This window comes from Ahaetulla prasina, chromosome 2 (assembly GCF_028640845.1).
Source record: "Ahaetulla prasina isolate Xishuangbanna chromosome 2, ASM2864084v1, whole genome shotgun sequence".
NCBI classification, from domain to species: Eukaryota; Metazoa; Chordata; class Lepidosauria; order Squamata; family Colubridae; genus Ahaetulla; species Ahaetulla prasina.
This window is the reverse complement of record NC_080540.1, coordinates 253,720,969-253,744,146: the sequence shown is the minus strand read 5'-3', so window position 1 is coordinate 253,744,146 and position 23,178 is coordinate 253,720,969. Positions and strand designations below refer to the sequence as shown.

Genomic DNA, 23,178 nt, shown 5'->3' with positions numbered 1-23,178 from the left:
CGGGCCTATCGGGCCCACTGTGCCATCATGTGTCAAAAGTGGGGGAAGTGCTGGATGTTGTGATCCGTCAGCAGCCTACGGAGCTTGCAACGGAGTTGGACAGAGATGAGGCTGAGGTGAGGCCAGGGCCATCGGGAAGTGGGGTGCGGACTCCAGAGCCTCCAGAGACTGATAGTAGTGAGGCAGAGGAACAGGAGGAGCCTGTTCTTGATGCACGCATGAGAAGAGCTGCCAAAAGTCAAGAGCAGCTCAAGCAGAGAGGACAACTCGGGAGTAGGGTCAAGAGATGATTGGGCCCTCCCATAAGGCTTGAAACAGACCAGCACCGGTGTTTCAGCTTGCCGGGAAACAATGTTGTAGCTGCGTCCACTGCTTCGTGAATATCTTTGTTTTTGTGACTTCTGGACATTTATCAGGAAGGGCCTTTGGCAGTTTGCCTAATTGGACTAAGGTTTGTGAGATAACTGAAAAATTTGTGTTTGGGAGGCATTTGTTTTACTTTCAGTTGAACGATGCTGGGAATGAAGTAATTCCCAGCTGTTCGAATAAAGTTTATTTTTCTACGGATTAAGTTTCTTACTACCTACTTGGGCCTGGGTCACAACACGTATATGCGGGGGGCAGGGCGCATAGAATTATGGGGGTGGGCACATGCGCACACAACCCCTGCGCACTCCCCCAGCTTTTGGCACGTGATGGCAAAAAGGTTAGTCATCATTGGTATAGAGTCATATAGTTTTAAGGAGAAAAAACATGAAATCTGTTCTGTGGTGCTACACTTTATACTTTATAATATAACAAAAAAAACTACATTTACAAAAATTGAAGAGCAAGGCAGAATATTGTGACTTTCCCCAATTTGCAGTAATATTCTGCTTCTTGTAGCACTCAGTTCTTTAAAATTAGTACTTATTCAAATGATATTTATCCCTGCTTTGGGCTACATACAATATTTCTATTTTAGCCAATCTGACCCTTTTTTTGTTTATAAATAACTCAAGGCAGCAAACATAACTAATGCTCTTCCTTCTGTTATTTTCCTCACAGCAAAATTCCTGGGTGTTGGCTTGGGTTGGGAGAGAGAGAGAGACTGACTGGCCCAAAGTCACCCAACTGGTTTTGATGTGTCATATGGGACTAGAACTGTCCCCCTTGTTCTTACGCTCCCACCACTAGACTAACTGGCATTCTTTGTAACTTTGGGAGCTATAGAATTAAAAGAAATTGCTCATGTTTCCTTTTCCTGATCTTTATACTGTCTTTGCGTTTGCACAGTGGAGTTATATATGATGATTCACTTGTGTTTATGTTATTGCCATACAGAGAAGGAAAGAAGATATAATTATGTATTTATCTCTCTTCTGGAAAATAGGCTTAAACCTGTTTTAAAATGGCACAAAACCTGCAAAATAGTTTGATTATTGTGGTCTTGTTTAGTCTGGAGCCTAGTTAGATTCAGGCATTGCATAAGTATGAGTTTTGTTTACATGTTTGGAATAATTATATTATGCTCATATGTGCATTTGAAAAGATTGGCAATACAAGTCAAAATCATTTTTTTCTTACATTTTTTTGCCTAGTTCATATCTTAATGTGATCATAATAACAAAATTTAGGTATGCTTTGATAGAGTGCAAATGATTTGAAAAAAAACAACAACAACCAAAGGAAGCACTGCATTTTACTTTTTAAGAATTAAGATGATTAAGGTTTATTCCTTCACCCCAACACTTTTTGGCATTCAGTCTGGAAAGTATGCATTTTCTTCCTTTCTTCCCCTCTTCCTTTCTTTCAGGCAAGGAAACTGAAAAAGCCAAAGATCGTTATGATAAAGCCACAATGAAACTCCACATGTTGCACAATCAATACGTGTTGGCATTAAAAGGAGCACAGTTACATCAGCACCAGTATTATGATGCTACACTTCCTTTGTTCCTTGACTCTTTACAGAAGATGCAAGAAGAAATGATTAAAGGACTGTAAGATGTAGTGTTTTGTCTCATAAAAGCATGTGTAGCCCTCCTAACTTTTCATTTTACGGTTTTAGAAATGAATAGCAATGTCCTAAGCTTCTACATGTGATATTTCTAACTGGTATAAAATTTTTATAGCAGTACAAGTCAAATAACAGTTTTTTGTAATGTTTGAACTTTTGTATATTAGGTAGAAACTTCACTTATGAATCAATGTCATAGAATTTTAATATTTCATCTTTTATAGTAAAATTGTACTTTGCAACTATAATTAGAATTTTTTCCACTACTGAACATCTAACTCCCTTATATAAGTGCCCTATTGTAGAATGCTCCTCATAGTTGATACTCTGTTTTTCTTAACCAGTGAGAGTCGTTTCATTCTTCTGGGCTTTCTGTTTATAATTTTGTTTCTGCTTTTTCTGTTGCCCTAGCTTATGATGGCGAACCTTTTTGGCACTGTGCATCTGGGCCGTAACCTGGAAGAGGAGTTAATGAACTACTGGTTTCAGCTACAGAACTTCTGGTTTCAGCCAGCTACTATTCTGGGTTTCTGGCGCGTATGCACACATGACAATCAGCTGGCCGGCATACATGCTCACACAGGAAAACGTAAGACCAGCTGTTCTAGTTTCTGGCACTGCCACATGCAAAAAGGACAGCTTATTGTCATGTGCGCATGCATGCCAGAAACCCGGAAGAGGAACGGGCGACACGCATGCCAGGTGACATGGCTCCCTGTGCCACTTCGGGCAACGCATGCCAAGGGTTCGCCATTACAGCCTTAGCTGCTATTTATTTTTTGTGTTTCAATTTTGTCTATCTGTCTAGCTAGTTAGCTAAACTATTTAATTCCATTTGTTAAAGTACATGTGGGCATATCATCTATGGGTCTTGAGGGAATAGTTATAGGTGGAATGAGGAATAAAAGATTGAATATCAGCAGGCTGGCAACTGCTGTAGTTGAAGGGAGAAGAGAAACATATTGGCTGTTTTTTTTATCCTTGAAACCAAGCATTGGTTTCACACTTTTAAAGATCCTGGTATTTTTTTGTCTGTTGTGCCTGATTAGTCAAAAATAGGACTTGTTGTGAGATATTGCACAATTTGATCATGGGTGAGATATCTGACTTAACAGAGATTTGGCAGTGAGAGTCACATAAATCAGAATGGACCAATTCTTTGTGTCTGGATACTTTTTAGCAGAGGAAGCCAGGAGAAGCAAAATGGAGGTGGTGTGGCTGTGGTCTGTGAGACTAGCATCTCCCTCACCAGGATATCTGAGAGTACTGTTTCATGTTGACTGTATATATGTGACAAATCTTTGGACTAGGAGTAGATTGAAGGTTCTGTTAGCATTCTACTTAGCTTGCTACTTAACAGAATCTCTTACTGAGCTGACAAGATTGCTGTTGTTGATGGTATTAGACACTTCTAGCTTAAAGTCATTGGGTGCTGTCAACATACTGATGAAATCTAGTTATGCATGCTAGTTGGTATCAACTGTGATTGGAGCAACCTGTACATTAATACATTTCCATGTGATGCAGTCTACTACATAGGAAACAGTCTACTGAATTTCTGCCTGTGGTCATTAGTGGGCTGGGTAAGAAATAACCAGTTGAAACTGATCATACAATATGAAGTGCTCATGATGAAGGACCATAATTTTAGAACAGTGTCGTTGCCAGTCATGGATGGGATTACACAATCCAAGAAGTAGCAAGAACATACATTTTAAGTTTTTTTTTCTAGATCCACAATTTCTCTAGTTAGTTAAGTTGAAGAAATATTCAGAGCTGCCTTTTATCAGCATTGGTTGATCACCAAATATGTCTATTTCTGGAAAATAATAACCATAAAGCTTTGCTACACTTACTGGTAATCAACATGCTTGACCATAGTTATATATTTTAAATGGAGCTGTTTTTGTCCTATGATTGGAAACTAGTTTGTTTAAAATACACCAGTTAGATTACACCATGGAAGAATACTCCAAATGATACCTTTAATTAAAATACTGCAGTGGCTGCCAATCCAGTTGCAAGCAAAATACAAAAGGGTACATTATTAGTGCACTTTATGGCTTTGGTCCTGGCTACTGTGTTGGAAAGAATCTCTCATTCTGAATAATGTTCACAATTACTGATATCATCCAAGGGTATTCCGTTGATGATGTAGGACCGTTGGATGGCAACTCCGTTTCTGCCCCAGATCTTTGGAATACACTACTAGTCAAACTGAGAGGCTTGACATCTTTATTAATTTTTTTAAAAAGAGCTTTAAAACATATTGTACAAACTGTACAAACTGCTGATTTTAACTGTTAAATTTAATTATATTAATTTGCTTTATTTTGTGTAAATCAAAAATTCAAAGGTTCCTATGTCTTCATTGTAATTTCTTTTATTCTATTTATTTATTTATCAGATAGACTTTGATACAACTGGTAGTGTAATAAATAAACAAACCTACAAATAGATTGGGAGTCATTTTTAATGATAATTACTTTCTGAACTCTTGTTGGCTATTCATATTATATGATAGTCTTTTCAGTATAATTATTTCTGTCAGTATCTGAAATCAGATTGTTCCCTAAAATACTAATGAGTATTTTGAAATCATCACAGCTATGCTTCAAAATATTTGTTTTTAATGGAAAGCATAATTGCAATTCCCAAATCAGGAGACGTATTCTTTTGTGACAAGTTTGTTTTATTTTTTCAATAAAAAAGCACAGCATTATTGCTTAGTGTCCTTACCTGTCCAGTGCTTTCAATTCTTTAGTGATTATTTTGTAACTGTAGAAGTTGTGTGTTTGTTGGACTTGTTTATGTGAAGTAAAAGAATAGTTAGTCTATCCTTGCCCCATATTTTATATTATATATTATGAACATTTCTATTATATATTATGAAAGATTTTAAAATATTGGGTTTTTCAGAAACCATAAAGAGATATCATTTTTAGGGTACCGGCTATTTTTTATTAGTGACCGTGTTTATGTCTTGAAAAATGTCATGCTGCACGAAAGTAATGACATATAATATATTTAGTATAATTGTATTTTTCACATTTTTTCAAAGTCATTGTGCTGCAACTATAGTACATTAAAATAGAATAATTAGAATAGATTACACTGAGTAGATTATTACCAGTTTATGTGAGATAAAGGGTTATTCATTCATCTAGTTTCTTCTTCAGTGTAACAAAACAACAGTCAGATGAGGAAAACTAAGGCAGATACTGTACATTCATTCAGTACTTCATTTGTGGTCTGAAAAACAAGAGAAGAAAAATAGAGCAGTTTTAGCTGTACACTTGAACTGCTTATTTCCAGTTCAAATAGAGGAAGAGAAGCTGTTTATCAGTAATGTGATGAAGAAAATTAAAAATAGGGAGATTAAACTAGCTAAAATACTGTGAAGTTCCTTTGCCCAAGGTATCTAAAGGGTTCCTTAATATTTGTGACTTATTTAGAACAAGTGGACATGACAAGTTTTCCTTAAAAGAGCAAAAAAACTTTTAAAAAATAATTATAATCTTTATTAAAATGGGTTTATGAGAAATTAGTAAAATTTCTAATGCATACATTTCAGAGCATTTAGCATATCTTTCTTTAGTAGTTTGGCCAATATCTACTGTACTAATATCGTTTGGCATTCTTGGATTATCATGGAGAAATGGCACCATATAAATATATTCTACAACAATGATTTTTGTAATCCCCAAAATATTTGCAAATTCAATGAGCATTAAAAGTATACCTCACTGTTGCTAATTCAAACAGTATTTTTGTCATTCTGTGGGGAGAAAAAACAAACTTTTTTGTTACTTTGGTGTTCTGGAAGTTTCATTCCAGTTTGATTTTTGTGTATTGAGAAAGATTACACAGTATCATTACTGTGAAGTAACTTCCCTTGCCCAAGGAATCTAAAAGGTCCATTAATATTTGTGATGTATTTAGAACAAGTGGATATAACAAGTTTCTCTTAAAATAGCAAAAAGACTTTAAAAAATAGATTATAATCTATTTTTGCCTTGACCTGCTGTAGAAAAGTTGGGACAACTATTAAATCAATCAGTCCCATTTTCCAGGAGGAAAACGTTGACTTTTTCCCCCTCAACATTATCTGTGCAGGATACAACTATTCATTTTCCAGTGCATCTTTATCTTTTTCCTAATAAATGGGCATGGCTTCCATAAAGCAGTGCTCAATTATCTTCTGGTTTTACTTTTTAAAGACCCATTGATAGCCTTGGAAGTAAAGATCATGTGCAGATGGCACTCTTGCATTGTAGATGTGAGCTTTTCATTTAAAATTATAGTAGTAGTATTTTAATTGAGAGTCAGATACATATTGGTGCCTTGCTGTACATTAAAGACAATGTCCAAATGTAGGTAGTAGATTCCTTAGCAGAAGTACTGTATTTGAAAGATCCTGATGGAGCCCCACAATAGAGCTTAGTCTATAAGACAAATGGTTAACTTTCAGTCTTACCCTGAGCAAAATAAGCTCAATAAAAATATTGTGCAGATATCTCATATTTTTCTTCCTAAGTTTCTAAACCAAGATGAACTGGGAGTAAAGCCTATTAATTTATTTGGCCTTACATATGATCAAGAATCATAATGTCAAAGAATGCTAGGCAGATAAGCTCAACACTCAATTCTGAATAGTTGGAGTAGGAGTTTCATGAGGAATGAACTGCATGTACTACCAAGTATCCTGATCATTTGAAGGGTTTTCTAATGTAGACTTAATTTGGCATGTAGAAGTTTGGGGTATCTCATTTGAAATAAAATTCAGACAACCTTGAGTAAGTAGGGAGTAGGCCATCAAGGGTGATCACAGAACAGAAAATTAAACCCTATGAAAAGAAATGGAAAAACTGGAAATATTCAGTTTGAAGAATAAATAAGAGTACTCTTCGAATATTTGAAAGGATGTTACACAGATGGCAGCCAAGACTGGTCTCTTTCATCCCAGAAGGCAGAGCATGGACTAATAAATGTGAATTATAGAAGGCAATTTCTACTGAATGTTAAAAAAGGTGTTAACAGTAAAAACAGATTGATACTATAGTATTAGTAAAGAAATTAATTTTGAAAATAGTTGGACAATTCTCTGTTCTATATACATTAATTTATTTTCCTGTGCAAAACTGGGATCTGAATTACATTGCTTTAAATCACCTTGATTCTATGTTTATACATGTATACTTTATACATTATTTAAAATATATTTTGAATATATTTTCATGGTATTTTTTTTCAGGAAAGGAATCTTAGAAGAGTACAGTCAGATCACCAGCCTTGTGACAGAAGAACTAGTGAATGTTCATAAAGAGATACAGATATCTGTTGAACAATTAGACCCTGGTTCAGAGTACAGTAGTTTCCTAGAAACTCACAGGTAAAATATTGGTGGTAGTATTTTACTGCACAATAAGTATGTTCTTAACAATGCAGTACATAGTAACTGTGCTTATAGAAATAAGTCCATGTAATAGCAAAAGTGATCTCTGTGATTTAAATTGCCCAACTATTACAAACGGCTCTTTCACATAAATTATTTAATGCACATAATAACATCAGATGTAGTAATCTGGGTAAATAATTAAATCTGTGCAGTATTCCTATTACTGTAATCTGCAAAAAAAATTCCTCTGTTGATAACATTTTTCTAGTATTCAGATATTTTGCTATATGGACTGAGTTTTTGTTGTTCATATAAAATTTACAGATTAGAAAGTTCGGGTGTTATTGATGCATAGGTTTTAAAAGAACATGCAGGACTATTAAACTGCATGATTATTACTTGAGGAATTTATTAATTTTAGCAATTAAATAAAATTCACTTTTTTACTTGTTTGTTATTTTAAGAATATTTATTTTAAATATAAAATATATGTTCAAAGATAAACTGTTATTTATGGCTACTACATTTTTATTGATTTACAGAATTTACTTTTGAGCAATTATAAATGTGATATATATGTAAAGAAAATCAGATTTAATTTAGAATGGCAGAACATTTCTAGCAAGAATGAGTGCTCTATTTGTAATACTTTTGGAAGCAGTCTGGTTCTTTAATAGTTCCTTCCTTCTGCCACCGTAGTTCTTTGCTAGAAATCTATTGCTGCAATTGGAATTTCACAGAAGAGGTAACCGAATTCTAATATACTGAATCAGTAAAAAAAAAAGTATATTCTGTAGTAGTTGACTTTGTTTCATTTTAAAAATCTAAATGTGATTTACTCTAGCACACTAGTGTGGAGGAATCTGTTCTTTTGATTTGATATCTAGAATTTTCTTACTTACAGATTATAAGATTATCTATAGTCTCTACTCAAAACCGCAAAATCTTCAACCAAAAACTGTCTACTATTGACCTCACCCCATTCCTAAGAGGACTATAAGGGGTGTGCATAAGAGCACAAAAGTGCCTACCATTCCTGTCCTATTGTTCCCTTCATTATATCAAATTAACATAGTTATTGCATACTTTTACTTATATATAATTTTTCTCTCATGATGAATTATTGTTTATGTTGATGATTGTATATACTGTTGTGACAAAATCAAATAATAACAAAAATATAAATTTCTTTGTGCCCATCTCCAGCAGAGAATGAATGAATGAATGAATGAATGAAGAACCATTACAACATAGAACAAAAAACTGATGGGCAGGGGAAGAAAAATAAAATGACAGTAGATATTGAACATTTTACATGATATGGCATAGTTTTGTCAGAAAATATAGTATAACTATAAAGTAGTATTGGTTATTCAGCTAGTCTTAGATTATTCTAACTTCCAGAGCCAATGCATCTTAACTTATAATTAATCTACCTAGTACAATGATCCGTGGTGGAAGCTTGTTACTGCAGCCATAATTTTGAATTATTTCTTTTTTCTTTTTCTTTTCTTTCTCCTGAGGAAAGAAAATCCTAGGAGTTCATCAGTTCTTTGAGTAGGTTCTTAAAAATTCCAGTCAGGTGGTTTGAAAAAAGAAATGCCTTACTCTTGTATTATTGTTCCTTTTTTAAACTAAAGGACATCAGATATTGAACAACAAGAAATAGAATTTGATACATCATTATTAGAAGAAAATGAAAATCTTCAAGCTAATGAGATTATGTGGAATAATTTGACAGCTGAAGGTTTACAAGCTATGTAAGTAATTTAGCCTCTTTTTCCTTTTTCAATTTTGGCTATGTAAGGTATAAAAAATGTGCTGAATCAGGTAAGTTCTATGTAATATAATTTTTATAAGAAAGTTATAGCCATTCTCTGTCTCCCTCTCTCCTCCTTTTTCTTAATGATCAGGTTGTATACAAAATAAAATATAAATCAAATTGGTTATGCTGTCAAAAATTATTTTGCTTTCTTAATTTAAGTTTTGAGAAATGTGGATTTATATTTCTTTTGCCAAGAATTACATAAAAGAGTTGTGTAAGATTATGACTGGATGATGGCTACTTTAGAGAAAATCGGAGAATAATGACAGTGAAACATTACTTACCACTTAGTAAGAGGGAGTTCATTTACTTTTCAATGTCCATTTAATATTAAAGTACATCATCAGGACTACATAGGGCATTTCATAATGATGTCATTATGCAAACATCACAAATTGTGTCATTTGCATCAATTTATTTCGGACACAGTGGACATTTGTTATTTAGAGGAAGGATCTGGATGAAATTTGGTTGATTACACTTTAAGTCTAGTAAATGGGACTCTATTAAATCAAGGTTTTACAGCATCTGGGAAGAGAACTCTAGGACAGCAATCCACACTTCAAGAAGAACATGTGCCCATAGGACTGACAAACATGTATCTAAAACTGGACCAGCTTTGTATCAAAACAGTGAAATCAGTCTTCCCATTTTTGTAGTTCTTTCTCCTGCTAGAATTATGTAATAACCTGGATAGTACTCTTGTTTTACAGGAAAGCCCAGATTGTCTGTCTTGTTTTGACAATAGACTAGCTGTTCCATATATAAAAACTAACTCGTAGAGAGAAGCAGTTGGATGTTAGAGGATATGTTGGAAGGAAGGTTAAATTAAAAGATATTGAATGGGATATGGGATGTCGGGAAGGGGAAAGTTAAGGGTAATCACAGTGGAAATAAGATGAGACATATTGGACCTATGCCTAATTGGGGAGGCAAGTCGGACTGGAGTTGACTCTGGATAATGGCAGAGGCTTTGAAGAGTAAGCAAAGTTGCTGCTGGTTTATGTTTTGCAGAGACAGCTGCAGAAGAAAGAGTGATAACTGCCATTGTTGATCAGGCACTCACAGGAAAGGCACGGAGCTGGCCCATCCAGAAAAATACTTAAAATTTGTGGCTGGAACAATATCCTGGCAAAATGAGTGAGAATGGTAGAGACCAGACAAAGAGTAGAGAATTGTTTGCAAGGTTGGAGCAAAAGCCAGAAGAGTAGAAGACTGGAAGCTGTTATAGCAACAGGTTCTTAAATACTTGTTTGGCTGGAGAAAAGAGGAAAGAGAGAGAAACTGAATGAAATAAACAGCAGAGGCTTTGTTTGAAAAACAAATAAATAAATAAATAGCTTGTGGACTGGTGATGGGCTATAATATTAGACTACTTGGCTGATATGCTGCAAGGATCCCCTTTGAGTGAGAAAATTGAAGAGGAGCCCTTGCTTTACTTAATAAACAGGTAGGCTCTGGATAATTTTTTTATAATAGGTAGTTGATTCTGGAGAAAAGGAAAAATGGAGATGGTTATGTCTGATTTTGAATATGAACAGTGGGAGTCTAAATGTAATTTAAGAGTTTATTGTAAGTCTCCATTACGTTGAGGTGGTCCAAGTGCTAGATGAGATTGTTCTAAGTCACCCAATCTCAGTTGTCAAATCCTTCTGTTCTCTGGTTATTGGAGGAGCTTCAGGAATGAAAGGAACTGAAAACCCAGAACCAATCGTGATATAAAATAAAAAATGACTGAGACCCAAATGGCCATATTGGTGTCTACATAGCAACAATAAAAGCAGTAAAACATCTGTCTATGCATTTTGTCAACAGCCATGTTCAGCATAATCACTGGGGTTGTGGCAAGGAGACTTTTATTCATTTTTTGTTATAACACTAATTGGACCACAAATCCTTGGTAAATTTAACTGCTGCATTAATCAGCACGCAGTTGGATTACTACAGTGCAAACCATCCCAGGTTGCCTTTGGTAATGACTCAAAATTTGCAGCTGGTTCAGTGTACCAAATGACATGAAAACAGAACCCATTATTATAGATTTTCATGTACTTTGCGGTCTCTTGGATCTGTTACCAGCCAGTTCAAAATTCATCGTACTATTAACTATAAAGACCTGACATGTTGTTAGGACATGTATGAGTCAGCCTTATTAAACATGATTTTGTCTTTTTAGTCTATACATCTAAAGAGCTTACCTGAATTTTTCCACTGTAACAAGAAAAGGGATGTGAACCAGACATTTCTGTGGCAGTCCACCCAAAGATGTGCTTTGTCCTTTCTCTTGTGATGCTTTAGAAATCACCAAGATTGTAAAAACAGTTCAATAGGCCTTTGGCCCAGTATGAGGAATGATAAGAAATTATCTAGTTTGGAGCTATGATTGTGTTAATGTAGATGAGGGTGGTAGGATTTTGTTATAATGTAGATGGGGTGGTAGGATTTTGAATGATAGACCACCTAATTAATACTAATAATTCTATACTAATAATTCTGTCAGAAAATATATCTTTGTATTTGTGTCTGTAAACAAATAATCATTGTTATAACATGATAACACTGTACATTTCCCCCATGCGTGTGAAGAACTTGCTTTCATTTATGTAAGAAAGTTTCTCATTTCTGTACTATCATCAAGGTTGACCATAACCCCACCCCCAAAGATGTACAAGGAAATAGATGAACTTGTCATTGCTGTGAAATACCTGAAAAGTAAAATTAATAATTTCCTGTTTGTAAGTGAAATTAACTTCTACTCACAACTTTCAATACAGGACTTAATTCATAAAAGGTCTTGCCACGGTGATCATAATTTCTTGTAATAAAAAGCAAGACTTCCAGACTTCTAATCACCATTAGAACGTGTCTTTTCTCTGTTTGATTGTTTAAGGAACAAGATACTGCACTGTACTTAGTTGCTTTGAAATAAGATTTGTGTAGTATAAAATAGAAAATTGAAAGATAGATTGTTCTCTTGGAAAAGATCTGTTACATGAGTTTTTAGTTATGATCCCTCTATTGATGAATAGTGAAAGCAAAGAAAATTGGAAGTGGTAAGTTAATAAATCTAGTAAATTAATCTGCTCTGTTTAATTTGACATTGTTCTGTGCTACTCTATTATTCAGTTTCTTGAGATAATAGATGATAAGTTTTGTCCTACTATTGGACAGTTTGGTGAAAATTAATGTGTCTCAGTGCAGTTAGCTTAGTGAATCTTTCAACTCTTCATTTCTGTGGAACATTGTAAGTGATATTTTTTTAAATGAAGGGTTATTATTCTTGGCATTCTTGGTGGTCAGTTCAGAATTCAGATGTTCTCAGTTGTGTATAAACATCTTAAAAGGGCAATGCATTTTTAAAAAACTGGCCATTAAGAATTAATGAATTTATATTATTGTAGGACAGTTATGGTTTTAATATAACAAGTTTCTAAACTGTTAATTGTCCTTATGGTAAATTAATTTTGTTACATTTAAATGAACATAATTAGTTCATAACAAGAAAAGTCCCAGCAGCATATAAATAAATGCAATGAGCTAAAGGAAATTGTTTTTATATGTAGTAAAAATATATTTGTGGAGTTTTATTGCATTTATGTTATTTCAAACTATATTACAAGCAAAATAATCTCAAAATGAAAACCATTAAATTCTAGTTTGTTTGCAATATGTTCCTGTTATTGTGCCTCTTTTTTATGAAAGTACTTTTTAAAAAAAAAAATAGCATACAATATAAATGTTTGACAGCTTGAAAAGATTCCACAAAAAGTATAAATTCTTTTTAGCTTCCATGTTACTTATGAGATTTAAAGATTTATTTAATATAACCACTCTAAACAGCTTTCAAATATAATAAAATTAATAATAGTAAATAATAAAAACAAAAATTAAATGTGATGATTATTTGAAAAAGAATTCTCCATTGAAAAATGCAAAGAATGTTCTGCTAAATAGTCACAGATTATATTTGTTACTATTCATTTAAATCAGGTTGAAAACTGTAGTAGAAGAACTGATTCAGACACAGCAGACACTTCTAAATAAGGAGGAATTAGTTCTGGAATTAGAAAAGAAGATTGAAGAGTCTTCTAAGATCTGTGAAAGAAAATCTGAGTGAGTAAATGGCAGACATGGAAGTGTATGATATATAAAATTAATTTTCCAACTTATTCATGTAATATTCTTGAATGAAAATGAAATCCAGACGACGCACAGTAACTCATTTGCTAAAATCATGCTTCATTGCACTCTATTTTTAAATTTAGAATTATTGACTATATTTATTAACTGATTTTATAAGCTAATATAAAACTTTTTTAAAAAATCTTACGGTATTTCTAGCATTATTTTTCTTTAATTCTTTTATTATTTATTGAGTCTGTAATGGCATAATTTATTTTCTATCCCTTTGATTGAATGTAATGATTTTAAACTATATTTCTTTAATTCAGTTATATGGAATTTGGGAATTTTTGTATGGATTTCTTTAGATTGTTATTTATTAATGATTTCCTCCACATTAATTTTTAATATAGTCTAAACAAATTCCTATTCTGTTCTTTAGATTAGGCTTTTTTGAGGGGAAAAACAAGTTGACAATTAACAACCACTCAACTTCATGTAGTATTAATCCCACCTTATAAGATCTTAAATCTGCTAAAGATATATTATTTGTTATGAACTTGAGAAATGAAATACATTCTTCCATTTTGCTTTTAGTATAATTTTGATGCCATTCTTTTCAGCATTGTGCTTCTGCTAAGCCAGAAGCAAGCACTTGAAGAATTAAAGCAAACTGTTCAGCAGCTGAAATGCACCGAAGTCAAATTTGCAGCTCAGAAGGAACTTCTTCAACAAAAAGTGCAAGAAAATGATGGAAAAGAGCCCCCACCTGTTGTAAATTATGAGGAGGATGCCAGATCAGTCTCTTCCATGGTAAAAATTACATTTATTTAGTAAATTAGGGCACTGTGGCTAATGTTACTTTAAAAAGAATTGTATTGTTTGTAACTGAAAGTAAATGATATACAGGTAGTTGTCACTTAATAACAGTAATTGAATTGGAATTAGTACAATTGAGTGAGGAAAAGTGTGCCATGGTACAAATGTGGCAATGCTGGGCCTGGAGGCTTGTGCAGTGTGGATAGTAATCAGGGTCCACACTCATCCTGCCACTCATGGGTTCCTCTTCTTCTCCTCCTCAGTAAAAAAACCAATGGGAACAACTTAACCTGAGCCACTTGCAACCTTCTGCTGGCTTCCCCATTGACTGTTCATGGAAAAGTGGCAGGAAAGATTGCAAATGGTAATCATGTCACTGCAGGATGCTGCAGCCACTGTAAATGAGAGCTGGTGGCCAAATGCCCAAATCACAGTCACGAGACCACAAGGACATTGCAGAGGCTGCAGTTTTGAGGATTGTCTTAAGTCCCCCTCATTGAGTGCCATCATAACCTTTATCGCTGAATGGTTGGTAAGTGAGGACTACCTGTAGTACATTGTAAGGTATTCATATTTCCTGACAGTTAATCGTAACAGTATTTAACACAAAACAGTGTTTACTGAGAATCTTGGCACTATTTTCATTGGCTTTAAAATGGATTCAAATGTATTGGTAACCTAAAATAAGACTTGTTTAAGATTAATAAACTAATCCCAGCTAAATTATAATTGCTACGTTCCTATGTTGAAAGTAGACATTGATTTGGTGTTATCAAAGTGATGTTGACTATTAGCAACTACATTGATGGACCTCTTCTAAGATGATCTGTCCCTAGCCTGACTACTCATCTGCCAATGGTGTACCTATCACTGCTGTAATCAAGTGCATCCATCTTGTTGCTGGTTGTTGTCTTTTCTCATAACTTTTCCAGCATTACTGACTTTTCCAAGAAGTGAGTCTTTTCATAAAATATGCACAATATGATAAATTAAGCCTGACGTGGAAATTGTTTGATTGTTTGTGCCTGAAGTAGAAATTATTTCTTTTCTTTGCTGTCCATGATGTTCTCAAGAGCTCTTTCCCACAACAAAATGAAAACACCAATGCTCTTTCTATCCTGGAAAATAAAAAAAAAATACATAGTACTTATTTGTTATATCCATACAGTTATACATTTTGTTTCTACAGCAGGCAAAACATTTGAAAGAGATTAATTTTATGACAGTAATCATTCATACATTTGCCTCAAGTTATTTATTTTTGTGCCTTTGAGTTAGTCTTGACTCCTGGTGACTGCAAGGATAAGTTCCTGCAGTTTTCTTGGCAAGTTTTCTTGGACATGATTTGCCTTTGCTTGTTTGTTCCCTTAGGCTAAGAGACAGTCCAAGGTCACTCAGCTGACTGTGCCTAAGGCAGGGCTGGAACTCACTCCTGGTTTCTAGCCTGATGCCTTAATCACTACACCAAACTGACTCCTTGGCTCACTGCCTCAAATGACTGAGTAGGGTTTTTTAAAAAAATACATACAAAGATTTTATACTCGTGTTCAGTGAACTAAAAGTATTCTTATTTTGAAAACCTGATATCAAATCAAAATCATATATTGATTTGCAAGAGAGAATGTTATACTTTTGGAGGCATATCTTCCCAATTCTCATTATATGAGAATATAATGTTGTAAAAAATTTACATGTAAATGAGAATTGATCATTGTAAGAATTTCAGGATGCTGTGGCCTTCTGGATATTGTCTTATAACTATACTACTGTATTTAGATATATCAGTGCTACTTGTTTAGTCTCTTGATCTTTCTATTTAGCACATTTTTCAGACCTGGAATTATATTAATTCATATGACGATATACTATATTGGCTTATTTAGCATCTTTGGTAGGAAATTTTGTTTACAAATTAAATTAGATATAACACATTTTCTCTCTCTGTGTATGTACACACTGTTTTCATTTGTAAAATAATGAAGATAAGCTTTCTTGTAAGTATATTGCCCAAAAAAACCTAATTATAGAAGCAATAAAACAGCTGAAAATATGAAAAAATTGGATGCCCAAGGTTTTATTCAGTCGATGTGCCAACTTGTATTTTTAAAAAATGCGAATTCCAAATTCTAAGGTATTTATTTGTATGGCATCTTTTATAAGCTAGAGGCTGTATAAGGGCTCTGAGGCTATGCTTTATGGATAAGTAGACTTAAATATGACATGTCAAAATAGTTTCATCTAATTCTATGGTACAAATCAATCTACCTATTATTACCCATAAAACTCAAACACCTGAGCTGATTGAGTTCCTGAATTTGAGAGAGAAACATCCAATACCTTTGAAAAGTACAGAAACAGGTTATTACATATATTTCAATGTATGATAGGGAACAAAAGTAAAGGCAACAAATCATTGGTGTCATTTTTTAAAATGTGAGAAAAAACAGACATCTTAGATAAAATTCCTCAAGTGGCAAATGTATATATTGCATTTCCTCCTTTCCCACTGAGTTTGTTTCTTTCTTAGCTTTGATCAAGGACTTTAGTATACAGTCCTATTGTTCGATTACTATCATCGCTGTTCCTGAAAAAGCTAGTTTTTGCACATCAAAAGATGTAGCTTTAGCTCAAACATGATTTTCTAAACCTAAATCCAAAAATTCTACCTAACAATGGTAGCATCGAGACATCTTCACAATATTGTTTCCTCTTCTTTTGATGATTGAAAATGAAATATAGTATTAATATAAAATTAAGGTATTGCTTAATTTTAAGCAAATAGTGTTCATTGAAACAGATGCATTTTTTTAATTAATTTGCCATGTGCTGGGGCATGGATTTAGATCTTCTACCAGCAGACGTGCTCCCCAAATATAATGCAGGTGTGGTAATAATTTCTTTTTCTCCGTACTATTTTTAAAAATCCTCATAACATAGATAGGAGAAAAAAGAAGAAAAATGTTGAACTAAGGGAGTATAGTTTCAGGATATTGCAAGTTTCAATTTGAATTACTGCCATCGAGGGGCAGGTGTAACCCTTCTGTGTGCAGAAGGGAATAGTAACACTGGGCTGGAGAAAAGAAGCCCAGATCTTCCTGAAGTTCCTGAAGTGGGCAGAAGGGAACTCTGTCTCAAAATCCAAGCAGGGTTTTGACACAGAGCATTGAGCATTAGGAGTCAGCCCCTAGAAATGAGGGGCTTCTGAGGGGCTAGCTACAAATATCCCATGCTGCAAATGCCCTGTTCCAAAATCCTACTTGGATTTCAGGACATACATTTTTTACTAGGTCTCTTTGAGACCAGAAATGGTGCTTGTGAGAGAGGGTCCCCCAATGGGGCAAAATCAATCTCTTGGGCAGTGTTTTTTATACTGAGATTTTTGTGCATTTCACACTCTACCCAACCATACCATGCCTCTTGCATACTCTCTCATGTCCTTCCCTTGACCTTGCCACACCTCCTGTGCACTCCTTGTGCACTCTCACTGTGCCTACCCCATGCATTCCCTTGTCCCCTCCCCCACTTAACAGCCACTCTGTTTGATCACCTGGAACTTGTAGCCTTGTGCCAACATCCCCATTGATTTTGGTTGTGGGAAGCCAGGAGGAAGTCATGTTGCTAGCAACCATGGGATTTGGTTAATGAAGGTACCTGGGACTGCAAGATCCCAATTAGTCTGGTAAGTTGAGGACTATATGTAAATGCTAATATCTTGCAGAGTGGTAGAAAGAATATTTATTTATTTATTTATTAATCGTATTTATATACTGCCCTATCTCCCGAAGGACTCAGGGCGGTTCACAGGCAGATAAAAACACATAAATACAGATTAAAATAACAATTAAAAAACTTATTCTAAAAGGCCGAATGTTTAAAAACAATATAAAAAATAAAACCCATTTAAAACCAATAAATTTAAAATCTAATCCAGTCCTGCGCAGATGAATAAGTGTGTTTTAAGCTCGCGACGGAAGGTTCGGAGGTCCGGAAGTTGACGAAGTCCTGGGGGTAGTTCGTTCCAGAGGGTGGGAGCCCCCACAGAGAAGGCCCTTCCCCTGGGCGTCGCCAGACGACACTGCCTCGCTGACGGCACCCTGAGGAGTCCCTCTCTGTGAGAGCGCACGGGTCGGTGAGAGCTTTGTAGGCAACTTTGAACATTAATGAAACTTGCCATTTAACATCTCCTACACTGTCCAGAATTGCTGCAAAGAATAATGGACATCAAAAATTGGTTCCATTGATGGAGTGGTCTGACCTTATACCTTCTCCCATTGGATACAACCTTTTGCATGCCACCTTGAGCTCCTTGGAGGAGGTTTAGTTTCAGATAAAATACTTTTTGTGAAGAGTTTGAACTGACCTTTTCTCTTGTAAAATATTCAATCCAGTTAACATTTATTAACCTTCAGGGCAAAAGCTCTATAAGAAAAAGAATTTTTATATATTTATAACTTGCTGTATTTTGACTGAATAATAAAATTAAATTTTAAGATCCTTGCTAGCATCCTGATTTTTCCCTTTGTATCCTCTTATGGAAATGAATTCAAATTGTAAAATATTACAACAATTACAGAAAAGATCCATGGAGCAAAGAGGAAATCTACAATTTAAATGACTGCTTATTTCCATAAATAAGCTGGGGCAGCTAACAATATTAAAGCAAAAGTAAAAATAGATGTATACAAAAATTAAAATACATAGCAGCTAAGGAAAAAACAGAACTATTACCATGCCAGGAGATGGCCTCTTTCACACACTTAGTTCCTCAGGCCCAAACACAGAATCAGGTCTTTAAGGCCTTACCAAAGGCCAGTGGGGTTTATGGCTAGTCAAATCTCTAGAAGGATAATGTTTCAGATGATAAGCATGAAAGCAGAAAAGAGACTTCTGGGCTAATACTCCTTAGCCAATGTGACTTGGAGCATGTATTTTCTGTCAGATTGGGTAGGATGGGTAGAAACAACTGGGGAGAGATTGAATGAAATTCTTTGTTTCTGCCAAAATTGGGATTTCAGTATCTCCTGGGAATGAAGGAATACTTTTTATGAAGTATGAAAACAATTTTAAAAAGTGATGCTACAGAATAGTCAGCTTCACACTGATAAGCTATGGTTTAAAGTTTCATGTAGAAACCTTGGATGACTATGCTGCTCTCTCTTCAGTGTAACTATGAACTTATGGGTTTTCACTATTGATATTCTGTTAGAAACATTGCCTTTTTCCTTGAAACAAAAATAATATCAAAAAATTTCATCCAGTAGCATACCTTCATTGGAAAGGAGATCTCACTAGAGCATTAGAAAGATCCTAGCATAATCATGAATTGCTCTGATTTGACCCTCAGTTTGAAGCTGGTTGATATTGTGTGGTACAGGAATAGTAGGGTAAGGCATCATTAATCCTCAGATAGAGAGGAGACAAAGCCAGGGGACATGAGATAAAATTGAGGTTAGCAGGCCAGTCTGGTGACACCATAAATAACCACAAAGGCTTTAACATACACTATATAGAAGAAACATTGTAAAAGAATATCAAAAATTATTACTGCTTCAGTTTTAATACGTACTGTAAACAATTATGTGCATTGTATCTGTGTCAGCTTGATGTCATAATAATGTAAAAATCTCAAGCCTAAATGGACAATGCTAAGTTACATTTTTTTATAACAGTTCACCAGCAGATGGAGCTCGTTGCCAGCTTAAAGCCATGATTTTGGAAAAAAAATTAAATGTACTTATTCACAAAATGGTTTATAGAACAAAAATTATCTGTGAACAGAATCTCTTTATAAAATATCACAGGAAATGCCAGATAAAAATAGTTGCTTACATTGTAACCAAAGAATTTGTGAGCAAAATGGCTCCGAGCACAATTTCAATTATTTTTTTATTTTCTTTTTTAAACACAGAATTGGACTTTGCACAACATTGTTTTGTGCATAAATCTTATCTGCAGACCAACTTGCGTTTTCTTCATTTGAAATTTTAGTAGCCCTATTTCAACTGAAAAGAAAAAAGAACTATTTTTTTCCAATTTAGTAATTAGGAATTAGAAATCCTTATTAATCCTTTGAATTCTTCCAGTAGAGCACAATGCAAATCCTCACTTATCCTCTGAGTTCTGCTAACGTATCTCAATCTACCCCCTCCTTGTTTTTGTACTAAACCACAATTATGTGACCAAATTATTAACAGAGCTTGGCTATGATATAATAAGGTTAGAATTGAAACATAATCACTTACAATTGTCCTGATAGCATATCTGGCTCCTTTTAGTCAACGCAGAAGATTGGCTGCAAATCTTTAATGCTTAGAACAAACAAAAAAAATCTTGGCAAGTGAATAAGACGCCATAGAATGTGGGAGAGCTGTTCCACTTCTGTAGAGGAACTATCATACTGTGTAGTGGTGCAAAGCCCCCAACAGAGCTATATTCTCACATCAGTAGGGATTCAAATTTAAGTATTCCAGAGGTGTGTGAGAAACTAGTTCAGTAAAGATCTGAAGGTCTTTATTTTCTGGCATACTCCCAAGCTCTGAACTACTCTGATTTTTCGTTCAATTTATGATCAGTCAGGAGAGATGGAGAAAAAAAGAAAAATGTGAAGAATGCTCATTTCCCTTCCCAACTTAATCTCTGTTTTGTATCCTATGTCCTAACAAGTATGCAGATGTGGCATTTGATGTGCTACAGAATTTCCCATGATGTTGCTTTATCGCCCAATGGTTTTTGAGTTGGTTTATTATTTCAGAGTTAATTTTAATGGTCCTTGTTATGAAGTTCACAGTTATATTGGCCAATAATTACCCAGATTAAAATTCTAAAAATATATTTCCTTCTGAGTTGCATGGGGGAGAGGGCTGGGAGAAAGTTCCAATCTCCATCCCCTGTAAGTGTCATTGTGTTCAAAAGACTTTATATTACCTTGAAATATATTTTAACTTATTATTTTTTTGATCTTTATCTTTTTGTTCAGAAAAGCAGAGCAATTAATAAGTTCTTCAATATGCAAAAGCTTAGAAATGCACATGCTACTTAAATTAAATCAATTAACATGTTAAAATATTGTAACTTTATACATTCATACAGAAGTAAAGCTTCTTTACAAACTTTCTAAATACAGTATAGGGCAAATGTCTCTCCAGAGGCAGAACATCTTATCTCTTGGGAACAACAAGGAGAATATTCTCTCCTGTTTGCCAGATAGGCAAGTCTTTCACACAAGGTTATCTTTAGAAGTGAATAGCCAGACAGATTTGTATAAAGAGAAGTGGTCACACAGAAAGTTGTGTCTTAAGCTGCTTAGTGCTTTACAGATCAATAGTACTTTGGAAGAGTAGTGCAACAAGCTTTCTTTTTATTTCATAAATCAGACAGAGCTTCAACAGTACAATATTGCCAGCAGACAAATGGGAAACTTTTAAAAAGCATTTAGGAAACCACCCAAGGCTATCATGCTTACCCAAGTGCATTCAACATTGTCAGATTGTCAGATGGCGCATCTGGAATTTCTGTAGGATATAGCCTGTGGCTCTTAACCCGCTGTACCTTGAGGCTAATAACTCACTACACAATATTGGAAAATGTCCCTTCCTTTTTTCAGGCACTTCAGAGTTTGAAATAATTATAAGAATAGTTTCTGCAGTTCCTTTAAAATCTACCAAAAATTTAAATTTAAATATAAGAAACCTTTCTGTGGAAAAATCTTGTGGATTAGAGAAGAACATGGTAAGAGGAGACCTTGGAAGACTGGTTACTACAAACAACCAGAAAGAACTAAAGGAGAAAACTCACTAATACAGAATTAAAAAAAGTATTTTAATTCTAGAAGAATACAGGGTAAAATAGCAACAATGAACTCAGAACTGTCTCATAAAATTGGCTGTTACTATAAAGTTCAAAAGAGGAGATAGAAAACAATAGAACTGAGAATCAGACTTTGATTCTTTAAGGGATTTGAAATTGATTTACCTGTTTAAGGTTAAAATATATAATTCTGGTAACTCTTGGACTTTTGATGATTAAGAGTGAATAATGAGGCTTTATTATTTGCTAATAGATAAAAGATGAGCAATAAGATGAAAAGAACTTGACTGAAATACAAAGGTGATAAGCTATTGAAATTTTGTGTACTTATCTTGATGAAGTGGAAAGACATTTATATATTCCCTCTTCCCACTCCCATCTTTTTTCTCTGTGCACTTTTTACTTTTTTAATGTATATTTTTTTCTCAGTTTGTATTAGTTTTCCTTTGTATTTTTATACTTCAAGAAAAACGATATTAAAAACTTACATTTAAAATTTGTTTTTATCAATATGCAGCTTTTCTGAATGAACACTTAAGGATGGATGGCAGCAGAAGATTCTTTTCATAGTGTTTTACATATGTGAGACTTTGTTTTCATGAATCATGCTATTTCATAATAAATAAAATTAATTATAGACTTATTTTAAATTCTTAATTTTATTTCTGCCAAGCAATATGGATATTTCTTTTTAGTAGATTATAAAACCACAAACAGTCCTTGCTTCTGGGAACTTCTGAATGGTTATACAGATTTTGTGTATGGTCACACAGAATTAAATTTCAGTTTGTTAAATAATGTTTGCTCTGAAACCAATGTGCATAGGATTGTAATGTCAACTTTTAAAATGTGTGACAGAGCTTAGCAGATTTGTAAAATACATTGAATGCTAAAATGAAACTTTTTCTCGTGTCTCAATGTAGACATAGAAAATATACATGAGCTGCATGATTGTACTCAGTTGCATAAAGATGATGCAAGTACTCCTTCAGTGGCAATTCATTCAGTTATTGTTCAAAAATGATGGTGCTGAATGAGAGGACTTACAATCATTCCTTATAGTTGTGGTTATCACAACATCTCCTAGGTTATATGATTTCAGTTTGGGCATTTGGACATTGACTTGCAATTACAATGTTCACATCATCTTTTGATCACATGATTGCTATTTGTGACCTTCATTTCCAGCTTCAGACAAGCAGGGTCAATGGG

The 23,178-nt window shown here is 34.3% G+C and overlaps 1 protein-coding gene and 1 long non-coding RNA gene across 16 annotated transcripts in view; one reads left to right on the top strand and one right to left on the bottom strand.

The window, feature by feature from the left end:
• FER (FER tyrosine kinase) overlaps positions 1-23,178 on the top strand; it is a 132,669-nt gene that overhangs the window by 25,946 nt on the left and 83,545 nt on the right. For 14 of the 15 annotated variants that reach the window (XR_009153150.1, XR_009153151.1, XR_009153149.1 and 11 more), the window contains 5 exons: positions 1,796-1,979; positions 7,251-7,388; positions 9,035-9,154; positions 13,210-13,332; positions 13,965-14,154. Coding sequence is in view for 12 of the 15 variants with exons in the window: in XM_058166514.1 (XP_058022497.1) it covers positions 1,796-1,979; positions 7,251-7,388; positions 9,035-9,154; positions 13,210-13,332; positions 13,965-14,154 (755 nt within the window). In the remaining 3 variants the exon portion in view is untranslated. Of the gene's footprint in view, positions 1-1,795; positions 1,980-7,250; positions 7,389-9,034; positions 9,155-13,209; positions 13,333-13,964; positions 14,155-14,423; positions 14,552-23,178 lie in introns of those variants that run through there. The other variant, XM_058166520.1, reaches the window with a different exon arrangement.
• LOC131189899 (uncharacterized) lies at positions 14,830-21,388 on the bottom strand. Its single transcript, XR_009153154.1, has 4 exons — positions 20,403-21,388; positions 19,427-19,511; positions 18,521-18,579; positions 14,830-15,278 (listed from the first exon to the last, which is right to left on the bottom strand). It is a non-coding gene; the product is annotated as an uncharacterized LOC131189899 (long non-coding RNA).